General features: G+C 44.0%; 1 protein-coding gene across 1 annotated transcript; it reads left to right on the forward strand.

The window, feature by feature from the left end:
- The first annotated feature begins 1753 nt into the window (after positions 1-1753).
- Positions 1754-22529, forward strand: LOC147020690 (uncharacterized). Its single transcript, XM_085896233.1, has 4 exons — positions 1754-1848; positions 7571-8641; positions 17296-17362; positions 20899-22529. The coding sequence occupies exon 2, from the start codon at positions 7707-7709 to the stop codon at positions 8469-8471; it is 765 nt and encodes a 254-aa protein (XP_085752359.1). The 5' UTR covers positions 1754-1848; positions 7571-7706; the 3' UTR covers positions 8472-8641; positions 17296-17362; positions 20899-22529.
- The last annotated feature ends 1839 nt before the right edge of the window (positions 22530-24368 follow it).

A 24368-nucleotide genomic window follows, 5' to 3' on the forward strand; every position in this document is an offset into this window, starting at 1 on the left:
ATTGTGAAACACATTTTTGTCCTCTGATGGGAGAGTGAACAGATAGTGTATTCCAGGTACACATTTCTCTTGTTCTTGATTCGAGAGGGAATTGGATTCCATTGTAAAGGTGTGAGTGGATTCAGCAGGTGTGATTCAAATATAAAACGGTTTATTAAAACTACTTTCTTCCACTGAATATAACCTTCCATCAGTGGGGTGTGTGGGGTGTGATGTGAGGGATCGAGGGAATGCTTGCGAGAGTGATCTTTGGTTATCGGAGTGATTGTCATTGCAAGTACGAGTGGTGGTGGTGGTGGTTAAGTCGAATTTAAATTGTATTTCCTGCCGTATTGATAAGCTCACAGTAATTCCCCTTGATTGTTAAATTTAAACTTTGTTGAACTTTTCTGAACTTGAGAGATTCCCTGGAAAGATTTTTAAAATTTAAGATCCAATAAGTGATGTAAAATAGTGGGCGTGGTCAAAGTTTAGCTTTGGTTGTTATTGGTGACAATTAACAATGGGAATTCTAACAGACCAATGAAAAAGAAGATGGAAGTAGGGGGCGTGGTCCCGGTTCACTGTGATGTCACAAACAAATGCATCACAGAGCATTGAACCCCCAGCTCGTCAGTTCGTGGGTTACTGTGAACCGGAGATGTTGTTTCTCATCGTGGTCTTGCTCGTCCTCGGTGATGCAGCATCCCGACCACCCCAGGAGGTGAGTGGAGATCGTAAGAGATCACGTGGTCAAGAAAAGGACGGGTAAAAGGGCACGAGATGGGATTTGTTCAGGTGGTTAAACAGGAAATATTTAATGTTCTTCCAGGGTCGATGTGAGGGACATTTTGTTTTCACTCATCAGAGTTTGATTCACAATGTAATCGGATTCGACCATAATCTGTCAGCCGTGAGCACCCTGTCAAGGTAGTGCTTCATCATGGAGCGGTCAGCTTTTCATCCCATCCTTTCAGAACACAAATCAAGTTGGCTGTCCTGCCGGCCCATTCTTGTAGAAAATAGAGATTCCAGGAATAGCCTCCAAAAAGGAGAAGGCCATTGTGTGTTGGTACCCAGTTTAAATCTAATATCTGTTTCCTGGTTTCTCCTTGTAGTTGTTCAATCTCTCTTTGTTGTGAGTTCACCTTTGGTTCGATACTCCAGGTGAACTTTCCCCACCACACGTAGTTTGAGTTTCTCTGTTAAAGATAAAAATCTCCTTCATGTTCGTGTCGATCTTCACAAAACACGTTCATGTAACTTGTACCACACATCGCACACGTTGTTCATGGACTGGAAATGAACACCTGGAAAATGCCTCTCAAAGTGGGGTCTGAACCCCCTTTTTATTATTAAAACATCATTTAAACCTGAACTTCTTCATGAACATTTGTGAGAAAATGGAATCTTATTTTCAATCACAAAACTGTTTGTTTAACGTTTTTATTTTAAATGTAATAAACATTTCTCCCGTCCCTGTCCTTGTCCACGTCCACAGATTTTCCAGAATGATCCCGGGGATCAGGGAGTGATGGACACAGTTCGTGATGTCCTCTTCGTCGTGACAGCCTTGTTATTGTTCATCGGAGTCATTGCATGGGAACCATCACGTTGGTTCAGGAAGAAGATTGTCAGGAAGAAGATTGTCAGGAAGAAGATTGTCAGGAAGAAGATTGTCAGGAAGAAGATTGTCAGGAAGAAGATTGTCAGGAAGAAGATTGTCAGGAAGAAGATTGTCAGGAAGAAGATTGTCAGGAAGAAGATTGTCAGGAAGAAGATTGTCAGGAAGAAGATTGTCAGGAAGAAGATTGTCAGGAAGAAGATTGTCAGGAAGAAGATTGTCAGGAAGAAGCACTGCATTCACTGGTGAGGAACACGAGTGACTTTTCATCACTATTAGAAACCTTCATCCACGGGGACAAGATAGCTCAGAGATATGAAACGAGTTTACATTGAATTCCTACAAATAATCAATTATAACAGAGGAATATCTGGTCCAGTGACAGCAGGGGGTGCCACAACATGGAGCATACTCTCTTGGAAGGTGACATCCAGTCACGGGTCACACCTGTCATGGAAACATGAAATATATTATTCTACGTTTCATCGGAATCATCCCTTGGGTCATTGTCCTCCATACATCCTCTGTGGGATGTGTTTTTGGGGTATAAAAAATAAATGTTTAATTAGTAACTATTCTCTTAGTTTATTATCTGGTTAACGTTAACCACTCACCACGTTAACCACTCACCCCGAGGTTTGAGAATTTCAAAGGGGATCAGACTGGGTTTTCTTCTTCTTCTTCATCATCCATCCTTTTTTGTCTTCACAAAGTAGTCTCCTTGTTGTTGTTCCTCAGTATAAGTATTTACCCTGATTCTAAGAGCCAAGACCAAGTTTATGATTCGTGGTCACGTGCTCTGAATGACAGGTGTTGGGGGTGAACTCGATCCAGTGCTGTGTTTGTGAAAGGTCGTGCCACAGTAAATGTGGTGGAGTGAAGGGAAGTTTGAATGAGGAACCTGGTCGGTTTAAATACAAGGAATGTTTGAAGGAATGACACAGGGTGATGCAGGAAGATGTGGGATTTGGAGTGGAAATGAAACGGTGAAAAATGTGCTTGATTTGGGAGAAATGTTGGACGTCAACGGAGGAGCAGAAATGTCTGTAAGGACGAGGATAAAATTATCTTGTAATAAATGTAGAGTTAAGAGGTATCACAACGAACAAGTACTGTACGTACCAAGGGGAGGGAGAACAAGTGTAATTAACACTGGTAAACCAGTAATCCCGGGCTTCAAGGCGTGCCTCCATTTTAACAAATTTCAACACCATCACCCTGTCACATGATGTGGGTTTTCCGAGTTAGAAAGTTAGTTCAAGTCTGCAATGGGGTCCAGCTACGGGGTCCCTCATGTTATCTCGATGAAGGATTGAAAAGCCCAGAGCAATACATGATAGAGAAAGAAACTTCACATTGGACAAATCGAGGCTGGACAAATTTTCAAGTCCCCAAAAAAGTCCAATAACTCCACATTTGCATATTAATGTAAATGGCGAACTTGTAGAACGTGAAAATATCTTCCAGAATTTGTGGTCACTTTTTGTCTGTCTTCTTTGGTTTTCATTTTACGACATGTCAAAAATGGGTGATTTTCAACTTTGGGGGGCTCTGGGGCCTCACTGGGGTAAAATACAGACATGGTGTAAACATATTTGGAGTCCTCTCTTCAAGGCCTATCAGAATCTGTCATTAAATTTTTTCAACTCTCATTTGCATATTTGGCATATTTAATGAGGCGAATCGGCATCGTTTTAATCATATAAATTATGTAACGATTTCGACCAAATTAACAACTTAACATTACCATGAAATATTGGACATGTGTGCAAAAGCTTGAGGCTGTCGGGTTATCCCTTCTGGAGAAGAAGATGTTTTTAGGTTTTGGAGAAAATCCAATATGGCCGCCAGACCACGTGACCGACGTCATCAAAATTTTCAAAGTATAAACTTCAGGTGGAGAATTATTAAATGGATAAGTTTCATTGAATTTCATCAAAGCATTGTTTTCATTCAACATTTCAAAAATGGGTGATTTTCAACTTTGGGGGGCGCTGGGGGCTCACTGGGGTCAAATACAGACATAGTATAAATATATTGGGAGTCCCCTGTTTATGTGCTATCCAAATCTGTCATTAAATTTTTTCAAGTCTCATTTGCATATTTTGCATATTTAATGAGGCGAATCGGCATCATTTAAAATCATATAAATTATGTAACGATTTCGACCAAATTAACAAATTGACATTAGCATGGAACAATGCAAGAGTGTGCAAAAGTTTGAGGCTGTCGTGTTATCCCTTCTGGAGAAGAAGATGTTTTTAGGTTTTGGATAAAATCCAATATGGCCGCCATACCACGTGACCTACGTCATTAAATATTTCATAGTATAAACTTCAGGTGGTGAGTAATTATCCTGTTAAGTTTCGTTCAATTTCATCGAACAGTTTTCCCTCCAGATCCGCCACAAAATCGGTCAGTAGAACATAAAAACACCTTTAATAATAATACCAACGATTTCAATGGAGCTTCAGCCATGCTTGAAGCCCTAATTAACCTGTATAAGGCAGGCTCGAGTACAGGGCTCGGCATGAGTGGGTACCTGCAGCACCTGATGATAGCGACAGGAACCCAAACTTCACAAGGGATCTGGTTTTGGATGCCCAGTCGGGGGACGCTCACCCTCAGCGATCGCTTTGTGATCACAGATGTCTTGTTCTCAACTGCACTACTCACACGTGGTCTGTGGGAAGATGCAGCGAACTTGAACACACATGAACCAAGATGTGAAAACGGTCGGTTGATTCCGATTCACAATTTGATCACCTCTGAGCTATTTCCAAAATATCAAACATTCTTATGATAAATGTTGGTGGTTTTGGATTGAGAATATTTTATCACCTTGACAAGGCTGACAACAGTCAGGGATAGTAATACCCAAACACACGAGTTATCCATCCATTGGGACCATACCCTGTGCAGAGCGTTGGTTTTGCCTTCGCAGTTTCCTGGGCCATTGGGTACAATCGTGAACGGGTCTCCACTCCGACACGGTATACCAGAAAGCTGGCACACTCATTTGTCCAACCTCGAAAGGATGACAGCAGAGTAAACCCCACCTGGTATTAATTCAACAGTCAAGCGGGATTTGAACTCAGGATTCTTCGATCCCAAGCCCACCACCCTAACCATAAAGCCAACACCAGGCATACTCATAATGCCCATCCAAACTAGTTATGCCCATCACATATTGTCTCGTTTTGGTTTTGCACAATTTTCGAGTTAAGTTTGTTTATTTATTCAAAAGATGCAAATTAGCTTTTGGGGGTATTCCGTGGACAACACGAGTGAAAATGAAGGATACTATCTGAAGGCATCAACAAATATTTAGTGGGTTATTGAATTGTGTTAAATTATTAAACTTAATTTAATAACAGTGGAATGAAACTTTCCTGAAAGTTAACTTGCAGGGAAATATTAATAATATTGTTGCGGGTTCGTCAGCCGGGTCAGGAGCGGCCTCTCTCGGATCCGCTTCCCGGCCCTTGACCCTGAAGCCCACAAGCACAGGTAACTCCACGACAGGTTGCTAAGCAACCACAGGTGCTATGTGAAATTACTAATTCTGAGAGGGTCTTTATGTCCAAATCCCGCATCACCACCCCGGTGATTTGGTTTCCCCAGGTAAGGCCTGTGCTCTCAACGTTTCCACTCTTTATCGTTTACGATGGCCGAGTGGAAACGATGGCTTCCATCTCCCGTCGCTAACCAGTGGGGTGAATCTCATCTCTAATTACATAAAACATAGAACCAATGGAGAAAGAGACCCGAGCAGGTTGGAAATCACAGGTCTTGTTTAATTTAAAGATGTGTTTACAAGGATTCAGTGTCGCACAAGAGAAGATCTTAACTCCAGGCACTCAAATCTCCTTCGACCTTGACACTAAACATGGACAAACGCACCTCAGACTTCTGGGAAATTCGACAAAGAAGGTTCACAGATAGGGGGAAGAGAAGTTTGTGGGGTGTGGTGTCGACCTCGGCATCACCCTGATGGGACCCGCATGGCTTGCGTGGGAGGTGCAGTGTGGTGTGGTGGTGTGTTGTGCGAGCTCTGAAAAGAACTGTTGTGGACTCGGGTTGATGTTCCACAAAAGTGGAAGTTAGAGGTGTGTGCGCTGGGAGATGTGAGGATATCAGGTGCGTGTGTGAAGATGTGTCAGAGCTCCATCATTTTTGGTCCTCTCTCTCAATGGTGAAGAATCACTGAAAATTAAATAATTATCGTATCCGGATCTTCACCAAAATCGAATCGGTTCGTTCTTGTCACACACCGAACCTGTCGACAAAACTCCATCCGGATCCGTCCACAACGTTTTGAGATATCCTGCACACAATCAAACAAACACGTAAACAGACAAGCCAGTCGGCGGACATGGGGAGTCAGCTGTTGCTAGGCAACGGAGGGGTCCATAGCAACGGTTCTTTCTCACACATAACTAGGACATACCATGAACCTACCATACCAGTTTCATGTATATCTGACTCATAGTCTCTGAGATATAACGAACTTCGTTTTTTTTATTGTTTTTGACCAGGGTTCATTCAGTCTCTCTTCTCCGACAGTTTTCCTAGGATCCGGCCAGAAATTTTTGAAAATATGGCTGAATGTACTGCCCACAGTCGCTCGTGGCCCGATTTTTGAAAAAATAATTTTTTTTATGATTTTTCTGAAATTTCAAAGTCCTGTTGCTTGGCAACGGTGGTCTCCATAGCAACGGTTCTCATTTGCACACAACTTGGTCATGGTATGAACCTTCCAACCAAGTTTCATCGAAATCGCCATTGTATTAACGGAGCACTGGACCGAACAGAGGGACAGACAGACAGACAAACATATCGACGGAAATACTGATAATAAGGATAGAACAAATTTCAAAAAAAATTTTTTGCAAAAATTTTTTTTTTCGACTTGATCGACTACCCAACATAAAGAGGTGAAAACATAACTTCCTTCACCTCTGGTGGCAGAGGTAGAAAAGTTTTTATTTTTATTGTTTTTGTATTTTGTTACTCTGACGTTTATCGCACCTGGAACGTCATTCCGGGGAGCTTATGGAATGGCAAATCGTCCGTCTGTCTGTCTGTCCATAAACACTTGTAACCTCGACTCAGAAACCAGACACAGGATTTCGATGAAACTTGACCACAACCTTCATCACCCGTGATGTACCAAAGTCGATTCCACAATAAAACTTGGGCCCGCACCATTGGTTCATCGGTACTTTGTGCTGATTCTGTCCCATGTTTACTTCCTCCTCAGTAGCATTATTCTTCCAGGTCAGCACCCTGGGGTATTGTCCCTATTGGTTTAATTTTCTCCTGGAAGGGAACCCAAAAAGAAAAGGTTAATGTGGAGCCCTGCCTCGTGGATGGAAGTAAAACTTGGGCCGAGGGGATGGAAGGTTAAATAAGAATAGATGGATCAGACGACATGAGGGTGTGAAGATGGATGTTTGGTATTTCAATGAACAATAAATGGCGGAGTGTAGATCTTGGGAATGTGATAAGATTTTCAGGATAGAGAAGGTTTAGATCGTCCAGTCACGGAGCCAGGAGAGATGATGAAAAAATTAAGGGGATTGTAAGTTTTGAGGGAAATGGAAAACTTGTCAGGAATGTATGAACGACATGAGAAAGATTGGGTTTGAAGAAGGAAGATGTGAATAGAGATATTCCATCAGTCAAGAAACCACATAAAATGGGGGAAAAGGTGGTTACTGGGATCTGATGATGATGATGATGATAAATATCTTCTTGTTTTATGTTTTGGGTTCATCGTTCCACACCCATCCTTTGAACCTTGTTTAAGTTACATCTGCAGGCTCCATATGACGTATCCTCTGGCATTGCAACACTCATGGAACATGTGTGTTTATGTTTTATAAAACCATGTATTCAATAGTTTACATGTGATGAAGAACTTAATTTTAACTTGAACTGAGAATCTTTGTTTTTATCTTGCAGTTTAAAATGTGGCAACAAAAACAAACCAAAACAAGGATTACAAGGATTCCCTGGAGGTCCAGAGCTGCCATTGGTGGTGGAGGTCCAGGAAAGTGGACACAACAACGTGGAGGAACTTGAGGAGGTTAAAGGAGAAATGGATGTGACAGCAAAACAACTGAAGGAAAGAGAGGACGTGTTGGTCCAAACTGAACTGGATCTGATACGAAGAGAGAAGTTGGTGAAGGAAAAAGAACATGAACTGAAGGGAAAGGACGTGCAACTCAAATTGAAAAAAGGATTATGGAAAAAGGAGGAAGGAGAACGGAAGAAACGAGAGGAAGAACAGGAGAAAGAGAAAAAGGAATTGGAGAAATGGAAAAGAAATCAACAGGAGAGGAAAATACAAGCGGAGTTAAGGATAAGAAATAACGAGGAGCGAGGACATGAAAACCGGAAAGAGTATCTTCAGGAAGAAGAATTCCAGTTATGGATTTGGGAAAAGCGTGCAAACACACAATGGAGAGAAAGAATGCATTTTGTACAAAAACAAGAGGAAGACATTAAAAAGAGGATGCGAATTGTGCAGCAAATGGAGCAAGAGAACCAGAGAAGTGAGGAGCAGGAGCTGGAGCAACAGGAGATTGAAACTCTCATCAGAACCAAAGATGATGAAATCAAGGAAAGGCAGCTTCGTATCCACGAAAAAGGGACAGAGCTTGCACATCGAGAGAACAATTTACAGAAATTCAAGGAACGTACTCGTCAAGGATTGCTCAAACAACGAGAGCAATGTGAGGAGTTGAAAGGAAAAGAGATAATTGTGTTGGAAAAAGAACGAGAAATCAGAGCAAGAGAAAACGATGTGCAGTGGAGAGAGAAGAATGTGTTGGGAAGAGAGAACAAAGTGAAAAGACCATAAACCTTGTTCACGATGAAGTGCAGGGAAAAACAAAAGGAGAGCGAATGGAAAAGGAAAAACAAACGGTGGAAGAAAAGCACCAGGAAGGGAAGTCTCACCAGGACGACGAGCTGCAACAGCAGCAGCAGCACGGTGTTGAGGGAGCACACCATATGCAGGACCTTCAGCAGGTAAGCACTCTTCAATACTTTGGGCCAGGTGGGGGACACACTTGGTGCAAACACCGACAACCACAACATGAACATCTGAATTTGAACGAAATTTTGTCATTTCATATTTTACAGACGTTGCTGTTCACACTTCTAATAATAATAATAATAATGGTAATATCCTTAATTGTGGAGATAATTGTAATCATAATTTTGGTGGAAAGGTAACTGATTGGCAAGGTCATCATCATCACTAACATCATCATCATCATTTTCCATACTGACCTGTGTGAGCCGTGGTTCACCTAATTGCTGCTTTCCAGGCTGCACGATCCCTTGCTCGCCCTCTTGTTCGGCCTTTCATTCTCAGATCATCTTTAAGCGACACATCCCATGTTAGAAACGGATGGCCTCGAGCTCTCCTTCCTACACATTCATATTTATACACCTCCTCACACAACTACCCACCCACATCCTTTCCACATGTCTGAACCATCTCAACTTACCCCTACACATAACCTCACTAATGCTTTCCATACCTAACCTATCTCTTCATTCCACATTTGGTTTCCTATCCTTCAGTGTCACATGACACATCCACCTCCCCAATCTCATTTCATTTTGTTCACACCTCCGTTCATCCTCCTTTTTGATCACCCATGTTTCGCTCCCAAACAACATCACGTTTCTAACACAAGCTGGATGAAGTTTTCCCTTTAATCGGAGAGAGGTCCCTTGTGATGTCAATCGTGGGTAACAACTCCCTAAACTTCCTCAAGCCACCTCTAATTCTTACATTCACTGCTGCCTCCACACCACCACCTGCACTAATCATCTCACCAAGGAAGCACAATTTATCAACATATTCCAGAGATATTTACCCACAAACAAACCTTTCCACTCTCACTGTGCAAACAGCACATTTAAAGTCAGGTGCCACCTGCGGTCCACCCCTGATGCCGCGACACCTCTTGTGCGCCCAGCAGTTTCAGGATTCACACAATATTGAATTGCTACCTCCACCTTTTCTGCAGACAGCACAAAGCCACGTCCCTCTTTTTCCACACTTCCTTCTCCCACACCACTCTTCAGTACTTTCGTTTTCCCTTTATTCACCTTCAGTTCTCTGGCTTACATACCCTCCTTCCATCCTGCATATTTACCCATTACCTCTTCCACACAGTCGGCCATCAGCACTCGGTCATCAGTATACATACAGGAGTTCCCAAGGTGAGCCTCCTCTAAATTCCTGTGATAAAGCCTCACGAACCATGATGAACAAGAGTGGGCTCAAGACTGACCCCTGATGAACACACTTTCACTTTAACATCTTCACTCTGCACTCCATTTACCCCCACAGAGGTTTCTGGGCCATCATACATTGCCATGACGACCCTAACCACCAATCCTCCACATGTAACTCTCTCATCCACCATTGCACCGCTTCCTGACGCACAAATTCGAACACCTTCTCCAATTCCACAAATATAAAGTGCAGTTGTTTATTCTTCCCCAGATATTTTCCTGTAATTTCCTAACTATATAAATTTCCTCTATCGTGCCCCTTCCTGGCATGAAACCAAATTGCATTTCACGGATATTAACGCTCTGTCTTATTAATTTATCCATGACTCTCTCTCTCCCACTTTCACTCCATGGTCCAGCAGGATTGGACCCCTATTGTTGCTCTGAACTAAGGAATCGCCCTTCTCTTTATAAATATCCACCATGACACTCTTCAACCAGTCATATGGGACAGATGTCTCCCTTATAATTGCATTTCGTGATGAAATTCACTCCAATATCACCAGATGCCTTCAGCGTCTCTGCGACAATACCAGTGCTGCTCGCTGCTTCACCATTCTTCATTTCATCGATGGCTTTCTTCACTCATTCATTCTTCATCTCAGGTGGTGGGCCCTGCACCGGCTCGACTGCCTCCAGAATATCCTTGTTCCAAGGGAACAATTCATTTATCAGGTGCTCATGGTAACTCATCCACACATTTCTCATCTCCCCATGGTCAACCAGTACATTTCTCATGTCATCCTTCACACATTGTTCTCCTATGAGATCCTTATTTTAAACTGATCTTTTGCTTTGCTATCCTATACATCTCCCTCCACTATCTGTATTATTTATCACATCTGAAAGCGAATCCTGTACTCATTTTTTAGTCTTGTAAACTTCCCTTCTTGCCCCTATGTTTAGCCTTTAAGTATTCCTCCTTCTCCCCTCCCTTTTTCCAAACCCTAAACAGTTTTCTTTTTTTCTTGAATCACCACATCCACCTCATTATTCCACCACCATGAATCCTCATGTCTTTTCAGTAGCATTCATCAACCCATGTTTTTTGTCATTCCATCAACTCTCTCCATCCTCTCTTGCCATCGGGTTTCCAAGATTCATTTCCAGAAGTTGCCCATATAATAGAAATGTTAATTTACATTCTGATCTCTTAGTTTCCATACTCTTCTCCTTGGGACGTAAGGTTTCCTCTTTTACCTGCTCCAACTTAACTTTACATGAACACACTCGCAGCTGTTGTTGAAAAATACTGTGACGTCCACGGGACTTGAACAGTCCCGCCAACGTAGAATGAGCCGAAACGATGGAGGCGGTTTATTTATTTATAACCCAAACATGGCGGTTCTAATCGCTCTACCGCAAACGGGACGAGGAAGGTGGCACGAGTCACTTTTCACTGAGTTGATGATGTTTATTTGTTTTTCTAATTATTACCAGAAATAACAAGACTCGGCAAGAAGAGGGATCCGGGGCGATTCGACGGGATGGTGTGGGATCGGGCGTGGGGAAAAACACAGACAATTCCAATGAATATACAGTTCTCAATCCCTCTAAGGCGCCAAATACACACACACACACACACACACACACACACACACACACACACACACACACACACACACACACACACACACACACACACACACACACACACACCGTAGCTATTTCTGGTGGTCAGGCTGGACCGTCTATTGGAGTCTATTGGAGACAAATCGTCTATTGGAGAGTCCCTCCATCGCCGGGTACCGGCAATATCGTTGCATGTGTCCTCTTCGCCCGCACCGGGAAACAACTCCCCATAAAAGGCCCCCGTAAGTATCGATGAAATGTCTCTTCCGGTTCCGGACCCCCTCGGCCATAATTGAATTGCTCTATTGGCTGGGCTGGACCCCGCCGCTTTGGCGCACCAACTACCGAATTACCCCTTATCAAACTTGACAGTTTCTGGCAAATTTCCTGAAACATTTGGGTAATGCCAATTTCTCCCAGCCCCTCTCCTTGATCCTGGATCTCCGCCTGTCGGACCATCACCGATGGCCTCTCGGGCACCCGACCCGGCCGCCTCCATGAGGCCAGCCTGGCTGCGCACTCAGCCGCTCGGTGAACGGTGGGTGGATCCTGTAGCTCCACTAGCGCTCGGACCTCAGGGTCCGGAAGAGCAGCTAAAAATTTCTCTAGTGCCAGTCTGTCCCATGCCTCCACTGTAAGGTCCCGATACGCGATCCTGACTGATTGGTAAATGTCCTGTGCCAGCTCCTGCACTGTCTCACCCAGCTTTAATCTGCGGTGCTGGAGCTGAGCCCGCACCAGATCACAGTTTGCCGCGAACCCAAACCGACGGCTCAGCGCCTCACAAATGTGGGAGCTGGTCAACATCCCCTCCGCGATCACGTTTAACACGTCTGCGGCTGGTCCCCGCAACGTTGCCACCAAATTCCCTGTACGTTCCTGCTCATTCCACCCGTTTAGTCGGGAAATGCACTCAAATTGCGTCAGAAAAGCTTCAACGCTCCCTGACCCGTCAAAATTTACCAGGGGGATCACTTTTACGGTGGCCCGCTTCTCAGTTTCTCCCTTGTCCGAATCCAGCCCAGGGATCAAACACCCTTGTGGCTGCGTATCCAATTTCGGAGCCCGCTGTGGCCAAAGATGTTTTGTGGTGAGGGTCTCATGGGTCAATTTTGCCTCCTGTTCCAAACGTTGAATGGACCGATTCACCTCTTCCCGCAGGATCTTCTGGGCCCGCACAACCTCCTCCAAGGCTCCGTCGCGAGTTTGTAGCTGCTCCTCAACCAACCCGGACACTCTACTTGCAAAAGACGGCTCTACCAGGCCTTTATCCAAGACTTCATCTTGGCTCATAATTTTATCTTGTTCGTCCAAACGAGCCTCCAATCCTTTTACCTCCTCCGCCAAATTCATCCCTTGCTTCCTCAGCTCTCCCCACTCTTCAACTTGCAGCTGCATACGAGCATCCACACAGGCACGATGACGTTCCAGGCTTTCATCCACTTTATCAACTCGAATGTTCGTTGCATCAATTTTATCTACCAATTTTTCCGTATATTTTCCCCCTCCAATGTAATTTTTTTTTTTTTTTTTTTTTGTATACCTTGGTCGAGGCTCGTATGAGAGCTAACACACAACTCACAGCAAGGAGGCATGAGACAAGAGGGGCGGGAGTGGAAGGGACAAAACATTGGGGAACAGACACAGGTGACCGGAAGGATGGGGATGGGACGGGGAACATGGCGAGGGGAAGATGGACATTAAAGGGACTTTCAGGAAGGAAAGCAGGAGAATTGAAGGAAGTGGGCTTGGGTGGATTATCGGGGGTAGAAAAGATCGAGGATTTGGATGGGGGAAGATAAGAGGTGGTGGTGAACAGCTGTTTTGAAAGCCTGGAGGGAATAATGGGAAAGAATAGAGTGAGGAAGTTTATTCCAAAGGCGGGAAAAAAGAGGAATGAAAGAGTGAAGATGAGCAGTGATTCGTGATTTTGGTAGTTTTACCAGAAGGGGGTTGTTGGCGGACCTTGAGCGCCCTGTGGAAATGTGGTTGGGACAAATCGCAGAGAGAGCAGGGGGGCAAGGCTGGAGAGGAGTCGGTATAAGACAGAAAGACCACCGACCAACCTGCGGTGATTGAGTGAGAGGCCCAAAGACTCAGCTTCATTGCGGGAGATGCCAATGATCTTAAAAGCCCTGGTTTCGACAGCGTGAAGTCGAGAAAGGTGGGAGGCAGGAGCACCAGCCCAGGGGGGAGAGCAGTACTCCATCAGGCTACGGACAAAAGCTTTGTAAGTGGTCAGGAGCTCAAGAGGGCCGAGGAAGGACTTTGCACGACGGAGGATTCCCAGTCGGCGACTGGCTTTTGAGGCAAGGTTGGAAATGTGACTTTCCCAGGAAAGGTCATGGCAGATAGTGAGACCCAGAAGCTTGAAAGAAAAGACTTCTTCCAGAGGATTGTTGAGAAAGTGGATGGGGGGGTTTTGTAAACGGTCCTTTCGAAGAGACATAGTGAGAGTGTGAGATTTGTCTGGATTGAAAGACATGTTCCACGTGTTGGACCAGTTTGTTATTTTATCCAGATCTGCAGTGAGCGAAGAAGCTGCTGCTTGCCGGTCTGAGGGATGATAGATGGTACGGCAGAGGGTGGAGTCGTCGGCAAAGAGAAATAGAGGATTTTCCAGAGAGTCCGAGAGATCATTGATGAAAACCAGAAAAAGAACAGGGCCCAGAACGCTACCTTGAGGAACTCCAGCCTGCACAGGAAGAGGGGATGAAAGAACTCCATTTAGGGCCACACGTTGACTGCGACAGGAGAGGAAGTCTGCGAGCCATGAGTGGAGATGGCCTTGAATACCATGGGAAGAGAGTTTGGTGAGTAGGGCAGGGTGCCAGACTGTGTCAAAAGCACGTGATATGTCCAGGGATACGGCTCGGATTTCCTGTCTGGCATTGAGGACCTCCATCCATTGATGGGAGAGCAGAAGCAGCATATCTAGGGTAGAGTGACCTGGTCTGAAACCAAATTGATGATTGGAAATCAAGCCATTGGAGAAGAGGAAGGATTTCATGTCTGAAGTGATGATGGATTCCATAACCTTGCTGATGATTGGGAGAAGGCTGATTGGTCTATAGTTACAGGGATCTGTTTTTGCACCTTTTTTATGCAGGGCAGTGATGTTAGCAGATTTCCAAGCAGATGGCAGATGACCTTGGGAAAATGAGAGGGTGAATAGAACAGAGAGAGGGTGAGCAAGAGCAGAAGAGCAGGCTTTGAGGACACGTGGGCTGATGCCGTTTCTACCTTTGTTTCCTCCAATCTATCCTCGAATTTACTTTGTATTTCTCCCAATTTAACATCCACACACTCCTGCATCTCAGTTTTCATTTTCTCCATCTTTTCCCCCAATTCATCCCTCATTAAATCAATCCGTGCACCCAACTGTACCCCCATTACCCCCAATTGATGTCATTTCTGCCCCCTGTGCCGTCATTTTTGCCATTTGTGCCGTCATTTCTGCCCTCTGTGCCGTCATGTCCCCTATTAAACGTTCCAACACTGTCTGGATCGTCATCGTGCCGGTTTCCGGCGCTGCCGGCCCCGTTACGGGCAATGAAGCACGGTCCACGCTCGGAATGGGGGAGGTTCCAACCCTACCCCCGTCTCTCCCCTCTTCCCCCGACTCGCTGCCAGACACGTGGCCTTCCTCCTCAAACATCTGCACATCCGCCATGGTGCAGAAGTCCCGTTTGCCACCAATTAAATTAAATTTGAAAAATCCCGCCAAAATTTTCCCGCGCTCGCGCGCTTTTCTGTAGTAATTTTAGATTCCAATTCGTGGTGAGATTTTAATCTTGGTATGTTCTCCCGATACCAAATATAATTTAGAGGGGTTCGAACATCCAACACCCTGACACCAATGTGACGTCCACGGGACTTGAACAGTCCCGCCAACGTAGAATGAGCCAAAACGATGGAGGCGGTTTATTTATTTATAACCCAAACATGGCGGTTCTAATCGCTCTACCGCAAACGGGACGAGGAAGGTGGCACGAGTCACTTTTCACTGAGTTGATGATGTTTATTTGTTTTTCTAATTATTACCAGAAATAACAAGACTCGGCAAAAAGAGGGATCCGGGGCGATTCGACGGGATGGTGTGGGATCGGGCGTGGGGAAAAACACAGACAATTCCAATGAATATACAAATCTCAAACCCTCTAAGGCGCCAGGTACACACACACACACACACACACACACACACACACACACACACACACACACACACACACACACACACACACACACACACACACACACACACACACACACAACGTAGCTATTTCTGGTGGTCAGGCTGGACCGTGGTGTGGACGCAACTGTCCCTGAATCGGCGTCGGACGAGCTGGCCTTGCTCTCGTCAGGGGGGCAGGAGAAACCGCGGTGCTGTCGACCTCCTGGTCTTGGCCCAAGTCTGCTCACAGCCACCAGGGAACCAGTTCTGGCGCCAAGTTGCGAGCAGGAGAGGGAGGCAGGTCCGCCCGCCGTTCGACCCCGTACTCCGAGTCAGCAGAACCCCAGAGCCAACCAAGGTGAGGCACGAGGCTCAGCAAGGCTCGAAGACACGATCAAGAACACGATCGACTCAGCACAACAAGGACGCTCCCCGCGCAACAGCCTCCCCACCAAAAAAACACGATCTTTTTGGTTGTAATCTTCTTCCTCTTCCTTTTCGACCCCGAACAGAACCTTTTTTATTCTCCTGTCCTCGTCACTTCCAATCGAGCCGTTGATTGATTGGCCCACCGCCGTCGCCTTCTGCCAATCGTGATCACGGGGCGGAGCCATCCACTGCACTGTCCTGTGACGTCACGGCCAGTCTCCAGAGAATACCAAAAAGGGGTTTACGCAGACACACTTACCCTATCCCGTGTCCCTATCTAATTTCGTGACAATTATCATTCCCCCCCTTGAAGAAATGAACATTTACTAGACAACTTATCACCACTGAATTGCTACTTATTACATCGAGATCCTGGTGAACTCGAACAGCATGGCATCCCTAATTAAACATCCTAATTACCCTTTGAATGCATACCCCCCCCTCAAACGTAACAATACATTCTTCTCCACCTGTTGTTTTTACATCCTTTACCAACTTCCTCTCTAATCTCCTCACTAGAAAGTAGTTTATTGGGCTCCTTATACCTCCCGACTCAGAAGTGATCAGTCTGCTCGGCCTCTTCTTAAATATTGTGTTGTAGACGACCATATCGACAGAATCCCCAAACTCAAGTATTCTTACATCTTCAGTGTTTCCAACTCCGATACCTGACCCACCGTGCACACCCTCGCATCCTTCTGCCAATGCTCTAACACGTCCATTCTAATCCCCTCCGATCACAACTTCTCTCTCGCTAATCCCTGAAACAACATGTTCAAGTGTGTCCCAAAACTCATCCTTCTCCTCCTCACTTCTTCCTATCTGTTGGGCAGATGTTGACACAACTGTTAACATATACTTATCAATCACCATCTTTAGAACTATAACTGTTGCATCGAACCTCCAACACCCTCTCCACCCGCTTCTCAGCCACGAGAATCCCAATACCATGAGTTCCAGTCCCAACCTACTGTATCGAAAATAACTTGTACCTTTCCTTTCTTCCTGTGATCTGATGCAAGATAAATAAGATGAACTCTGAATCCCTCGATTGGATCAGATCACATGATTCACCTTTTCATTGATTACCTGTTCCATCAGTGCATTTCCTTCTGTGCTCTTTCCAGAACAAGTTATCAAACTGATGAAGATATCAATCTATTTAATCTTTCATATTTTTATTGTTTTTCCAAAGGCTCCTCAGAAGAGGCGCTCATTCCCTCCTCCACCACCTCGGATGAAAACATTGCCCCGGTTTGAACGTAAGTTTCCAAGTTTCTTACCTTACATGACAAATTATTCCAAACTTTGTCTAAACTGCATGTTCTTCACCTCCATCGTGTCCCATTTCCTCTGTGCCTCAGAAGTGTTGAGAACAAACAGAAATTTCGTTGAACTCTCATCTGGACAAGCACCAGATAAATCTTCCATTTTGTGGAAGTCTAGCACGAGTGTTAATGTAACCCTATAAAAGTTGGTTGTTATCTCCATTTGTGGGTTTCAGGAGATGGGTGGAAGTTCTTCCAGAACTGAAAATGTCCTCCTCCTTTTTGGTAAAGGATCATGATTCATGAACCAAACTGTGAAACTTCGTTCTCATAGCCTCGTTTCAAGGACTCCTTTCAAAATCTTAATTGAACCCCTGACAGCCTCCCCTTGTGCTCGTTTGGAGTGATATTCCCCAGAATGAGTTTTAAACCCTCAGTGAGTTTTCCTCATCATTCCTGTCGCTCCGACTGTCATTGGTACAATTTCAGCTTTCTTCCATTTCCGAGTCCTCTTGACATCATTTTTCAGATCCGGGTATTTGGTCGTTTTCCTGATTTTTGTTGCAGTTAGTCCAAAGTCATTGGGAACTAACACCTTGATCAACAATGCTGACTTTTCCTTTTTGTGTTTGAGCATGATGTCTGGATGTAGTGCTTTGTTTGCAGTGTCCACACTTGACGGGATTATCTTGTCACACGTTAGCATTGTTTCTTCATCATCAAGGATCAGATTTGGTTTGTGTTTCCATGATTTGTCTGGGACCGGGATGTTGAAATGCTCACAGCCCTTGGATGAACTCGTTAAATGCCCGAGTGTAGTTAGGGTGGAGAGCATGTAGTTACTTTAGCCAGAAGGTTGGAATCCCATCCAGCCTGGGCATTTGAAGTTTGGTGCTTTTACGAGATGTTTTCTCATTTCCTCTTCATCAATTACACTGGTCAACAATTTTTTACTTTCTGAATGTTGTCTAGATTTCTACAAGTGAATTAGGGTATTCTGGCACTGCTGAATCAGGAAATGGCATCCGTTTCTCTCCATCAGGTCAGGTTTTTGTGCTAAGTTGATTTGAAAAAATCAGATCTTGTGACAAAATCAATTACATTTTTGTGGCATTATCAGCTGATTTTTGTCAACACATATCATCCTAAACATGTTTTTAAGAAAAAAAAATGTTTTGCCAACAACATTTATTGATTACATGATAGAAACATCGATTACTGTCATCTGAATGGTGGGCATTGATAAAGGTAAGTACAAGTAAATTGCATGTTGCGTCACCACTGTTCAAACTTCAGGGCTTGAACTTCCGTTTCTTCGAACTCCTGGAATGTTCAGCGGCAGGAAGGTCTCTTCAGATTCCAACAGTAGTCAGCCATCATGACTGCGTCCCAGCGACCCTGATACCTGGTCTCCATCTCCTTCATGTCCTGATGGAATCTCTCCCCCTGCTCGTCACTCATTGAACCCAGGTTCTCAGGAAACCGGTTCATATGTGAAAATAGGTAGTGCATCTTGATGCTCATGTTGCAGCCCAGGTTTCTGAAAGCAGTCAGCATGTTGTTGACAAGTTCTGCGTAGTTTCTGGCCTTATTGTTGCCAAGAAAGTTCTTCACTACCAAAACAAATGTCTTCCACGCTTCCAGTTCCACTTCGTTCATTGAGTTTTTGAACTCTGGATCTCTGATGAGCTGACGGATCTGAGAACCATCAAAGATGCCAGCTTTCAACTTCTCCATGGTCAATCCTGGAAAAGCCTGGCACAAGTAAGTGAAGCAGTCACCATCTTTGTCCAGAGCCTTGGTGAACTGCTTGATTAAGCCGAGCTTGATGTGCAGCGGTGGGAAGAGTATTCTGTCTCTGTCCACCAGAGGGTCGTTGATGACGTTCCTTTCTTTGCATGGCACCAATTCCTCCCGCACAGGCCAGTCCTTCGTGTAATGCTGAGCACGGTCCCTACTATCCCACATGCACAGAAAACATGGGTACTTGGTGAAGCCAGACTGTTGTCCCAACAAAAAGTTCACCATCTTCAGGTCAACACAAATAAACCACTTATGCTGATCATAACCAATTTTCTCCAGCACGTACTTCACCGCTTCATACTTCTCCTTCAGTGTAGTCGAGTGAGCGATGGGTACAGAGGCAAACTGGTTGCCGTTGTGTAGCAGAACACATTTCAGTGATCGCTTGCTGCTGTCAATGAACAGTCTCCAATCTTTGGGTTCGTACTGTGGCACTCCAAGCTTGAGCAGAAGCGCATGTCATAAATTGGCGCATGTAGGTATTGTACATTCTTCAGAGTTCGTTATTTCAAGAAATACAACTTTTTTGTATCACATTATTACAAAATCTGCCCCATTAACTTTAGTTTTGATCCACAAACTTTATGCTTTGCCTCACCAATTTTTGGAAGATTTTGAGGTTTTATGACTTCAAACTGATCCCTTTTCGACATAATCACCCAGAACTATCGTACCTGAATACTTCTTGTCATGAAAATAATTATTTCCAATCAAAACAATTATTTGACATGACATTTTACCCCCACCAACTTCTTCTAAAATGCTCCACACATGCGTACATGTGAACAAAAATGTAAAAAACGACATGTGGCCATATCTCAAAAACTTGACCTGATTGAACAAAACTAATGTGAGTTTTGGATTCAGCGCATCAGATTCGTCCTAAATCAGCTTAAAAAATGCAGACAACAAATTTGTTGTTGACCAGTGTTATCATTGGGTACATTTCCTGAAGACGGTGCTTTTTATTTTCTAAGTGTCGTGTCCATTCTACTTCGTTGTGTTCTTTGTCATCTTCAAATGTTTCTTTCCAAAAAATTTTAGGTTCTTTTTTAAAAATTATTTTTTGATTTTCTGGGGGGGTTGTCACATAGTGTTTGTTTCCCAAGCTCTCCATGGAACCTTTTTGGGCTTTTTTTTTTTCAAACTTTATTTTGATTTCTTCTGTTGTTTGCCTCATTATCGTCCCCACTTCTGTCTGTTGTATTTGGAGCTTATTATGGGCAGCTCATGGTTCTAGTCCATTGTTTTCTTTGTTGTATTTCTTTTTTATTTGTTTAATTCTTTTCATGAGCTTTAGACTTCTGTTTCTCCTCTTGAATTGTTCTACTTGTCGGTCTCTGTTTTTTTACCCTCAGTCGGTCTCTGTTTCTCAAGTCTCTGTTTTCATTGTGGTGTCTTGTTTCTGAACAGATTATCAGGTTTATGTATTTTGTGTTATTTTCTCTTGGACATACAGTGTGTAAAAGTACACCTGGATGATCATTAAATCAATTGTTAGAAAAACTTTAATGCAAATCCAGTGTGAGGTGGTGATGAAGAAAATGAAGATGTGAAATTGAAGGCAAAAGAAAATAAAAATTGAACTGAGATGGAGAAAGCAATGGAGAGAATACAGTATTTCCAGGATTGTGTTTGGAAGGCATGACAATGATGGATATTATGATGTTGTTGAGTGAACAATGTTGTTGAGTGGTTTTGACTTCCTCTTGGTGATGTGTGTGCAGAGGAAGAAGTTATCGTATTGCCCGCTGGAGAGGAAGATGCGATGTTTGGCCCTGGATCTCTCGTCCCTCCATCGTATAAGCTCTCCAAGAATTTAAAACGGAACATCAGGCTTTTACAAATGGCCGATCCAAGATGTTTCAAATAAACACCCGTCTCCAAAACAACAGGTAAACTTTAACCTCCCTCGACCTTATTCAATCACTTGGACCCTTTTTGTTTCTGTATTTGTCAATCTGTTGCTTCCTTGTTCAAAATAGCATGACGAGAAATTAATAATTCTGAGTGAAGAGAATTTCATAATTTGAATGAATACATCAAGCAGGTGAGGTCTCTCCCGGATTCATACAATCAATGGCATTCATGAATGGATCAGCAGGACAGGAACCCTTGGTGTTCGCTGCATGACCTCCTCACTTTACATCGTGCACGACCTCCTCACTTTACGTCGTGCACGACCTCCTCACTGCACAAACACATTTACACCAACATTATCTTTAACTTTTTTTCTCCTTCCCTTTTGCTTCAGATAAAGTGCCATCCCTACTACTTGTGTTGAGTTACAACTCAAATCGATATTGTGGACTCAACTCTCGACAAATGATATATTAATTAATTCGATAGCCTGGTGTAGGTTTAGTGGTTTGGGTGTCGGCTTGGGGTCCTTGGGTCCTGAGTTCAAGCCCCGTTGGCCGCTGAATTAATACACCAGGAGGTTGCCTCAGCCTGTCATCCTTCCGAGGTCGGCAAATTGAGTACCAGTGTACTGGTAAGGGGGACACTGCATCAGCGGCAGAGCCGCGTCCCAACCAATGATGCAACCAGCAGCCACAGGCTGCACTCGATAGAGAGAGAGAATTAATTCGATACGAGAAAAATTATGTATTTATTTATTATTTTTCAGGAATATCATGAAAGTTCTTGGAAGGACCTGTTGATTATTGTGACGTTTGCGATACATCTCCGGTCCTATTTCTACTTCTTCAAACTGGAAATAACTGAAACTTCGTTCTCAAGACAGAACTGGAAGAAAGAAGAAAAAAAAAAAAAAAAAAAAAAAGCTTTGTTCAGTTGAAAGACTTTCTCCTTGTACTGTTAGTGAATTGTTAATAATAATAATAATAATAATTTGTTGAGCTGTTTGAAATTTAAAAAATAAAATGTAAAAATGATTTATGATCTTGGGATTCGGGTTTGGATTGAATGTGGGGTTCGGGTTTGGGTTGGTAATTCTTGTGAATAAAATTAACCTAAAATCTCTTCTCCTTTAAAATCCTATGATTTACAAGTCCAAGGAACGGTGTATGAAATAGTGTTGTGGAAATGGCTCCGATGGGATAATAAATCTCAGAAATAATTTCAAGTACTGTATTTGTACGTTATTATTTCATGGCCAAACTGTAACACCTCGATACCCCAAATTTTGGATGTAGGTTCTTCAGAATCGGGGAAATGGTTTCAGCTTCCAGATGTTGTAATTTAAGGCCATTTTGAGACCAAAGGTCGCTGGCAAAAGGTAACCACCACGAGGCCAATAACTCCTTACATATCCTTTCAATGTCCAGCATGTTCTGAAACTTTATAAATATAATATCCTTCTTATAAATAATTTCATGTAGTTGTGTACTTTTTTTCACAGGCAGTGTGGTGTACCCTCTCCCCCCTCCCTGCCACCACCTCAACACTCCTAGTATGTTATACAATGTGAAGTCCAAAACATATTCAGGAGTTAAATGTTAAAAAAAAAAAACATCAATAGATTAAGATGATGATTCTGCTTTCATTTTGCATGCAATAATTTTTTAGAATGTACAAACTTAAGGTTAAAACAACATTCCCTGACCATTTGGAGGGGCGGGGGTAGAACCCCCCCACCACAGGCTCTCCACCTCTTACCCCTCGGTCACTTCCCTCCTTGAGCCATGGATCCCATCCATTCGACCTCTCTCTCTTCATGTTGGAAACTCTGCCATCTGTGCTGAGGGATCAGTACTCAGACCATTATTATTCATTAATTATTTACATCAATGATTTAGATAGTGGGGTGAAGAGTAAGTTTTACAAATTTGCAGAATTTTTTTTTTTGTATACCTTGTCGAGGCTCGTATGAGAGTTAACACACAACGCACAGCAAGGGGGGCATGAAGCATGAGGGGCGGGAGAGGGAAGGACAAAACAGTGGGGAACAGACATTACGAGATCTGTGGAAGGGAGAGGGATGGGGCAGGGAACACAGGGTATACAACATGGACATTATAGGGACTTTCAGGAAGGAAGGCAGGGAATTTGAAAGAGGTGGGCTTGGCGTGGATTAACGGGGGAAGAAAAGATCAAGGATTTGGATGAGGGATGATAAGAGGTGGTGGTGAACAGCTGTTTTGAAGGCCTGGAGGGAAGAATGGGATTGAATAGAGTAAGGGAGTTTATTCCACAGATGGGAAAAAAGAGGAATGAAAAAGTGAAGGTGAGCAGTGATTCGTGATTTTGGTAGTTTTACCAGAAGGGGGTTGTTGGCGGACCTGGAGCGCCCTGCGGAATATGTGGTGGGGACAAATCGCAGAGAGAACGGGGGGTAGGGGGGGAAAGACTGGAGAGGAGATGGTAGAAGACAGAAAGACCACCGACCTGCCTGCGGTAAGAGAGTGAGAGGCCCAAGGACTCAGCATTATTGTGGGAGATGCCAATGATCCGAAATGCCTTGGTTTCCACAGTGTGAAGCCGAGATAGGTGGGAGGCAGGAGCACCAGCCCAGAGTGGAGAGCAGTACTCCATCAGGCTGCGGACGAAAGTTTTGTATGTGGTCAGGAGCTCAGGTGGGCCGAAGAAGGACTTTGCACGACGGAGGATTCCCAGTCGGCGACTGGCTTTGGAGGCGAAGTTTGAAATGTGGCTTTCCCAGGAAAAATCATGGTAAATAGTGAGACCCCAAAGCTTGAAAGAAAGGAAATCTTCCAGAGGATTGTTGAGAAAGTGGATGGGGGGGTTTTCGAAACGGTCCTTTCGGAGCGACATCGTGAGAGTGTGAGATTTGTCCGGATTGAAAGACATGTTCCACGTGTTGGACCAGTTTGTGATTTTACCCAAATCTGCAGTGAGCGAAGAAGGTGCTGCTTGTCGGTCTGAGGGATGACAGATGGTACGGCAGAGGGTGGAGTCATCATCAAAGAGATAAAAAGGATTTTCCAGAGAGTCGGAGAGATGACACTAAGCTTGTCGGTCTTTAGGTAAGGTGGACTGCAGAGGGGGTGGTGATCATGTCTAGGAATGTATTGATACTCTCATAGATTGGGCAAAAGATTGGAGGATGTAATTTAACCTGAGCAAGTGTAAGGTGTTGGGGATGGGAAAGAATAATAAAAATAGAGATTACATGATGTAAGGGGTAATTTTGGAGCACGTTTCACAGGAGAAGAATCTGGGGGTGGTAATAGATATGGGAGGTAAGCAGGTAGCTCAGTGCCAGGTCGTTGTT

The sequence above is a fragment of the Eptatretus burgeri genome, chromosome 9 (genome assembly GCF_056783735.1).
Source record: "Eptatretus burgeri isolate ZD-2024b chromosome 9, Ebu_testis_v1, whole genome shotgun sequence".
Lineage (NCBI taxonomy): Eukaryota > Metazoa > Chordata > Myxini > Myxiniformes > Myxinidae > Eptatretus > Eptatretus burgeri.

Bases quoted from the DNA above. Each gene is read 5' to 3' on its own strand.
- LOC147020690 (XM_085896233.1), top strand. From the start codon at position 7,707: ATGGATGTGACAGCAAAACAACTGAAGGAAAGAGAGGACGTGTTGGTC.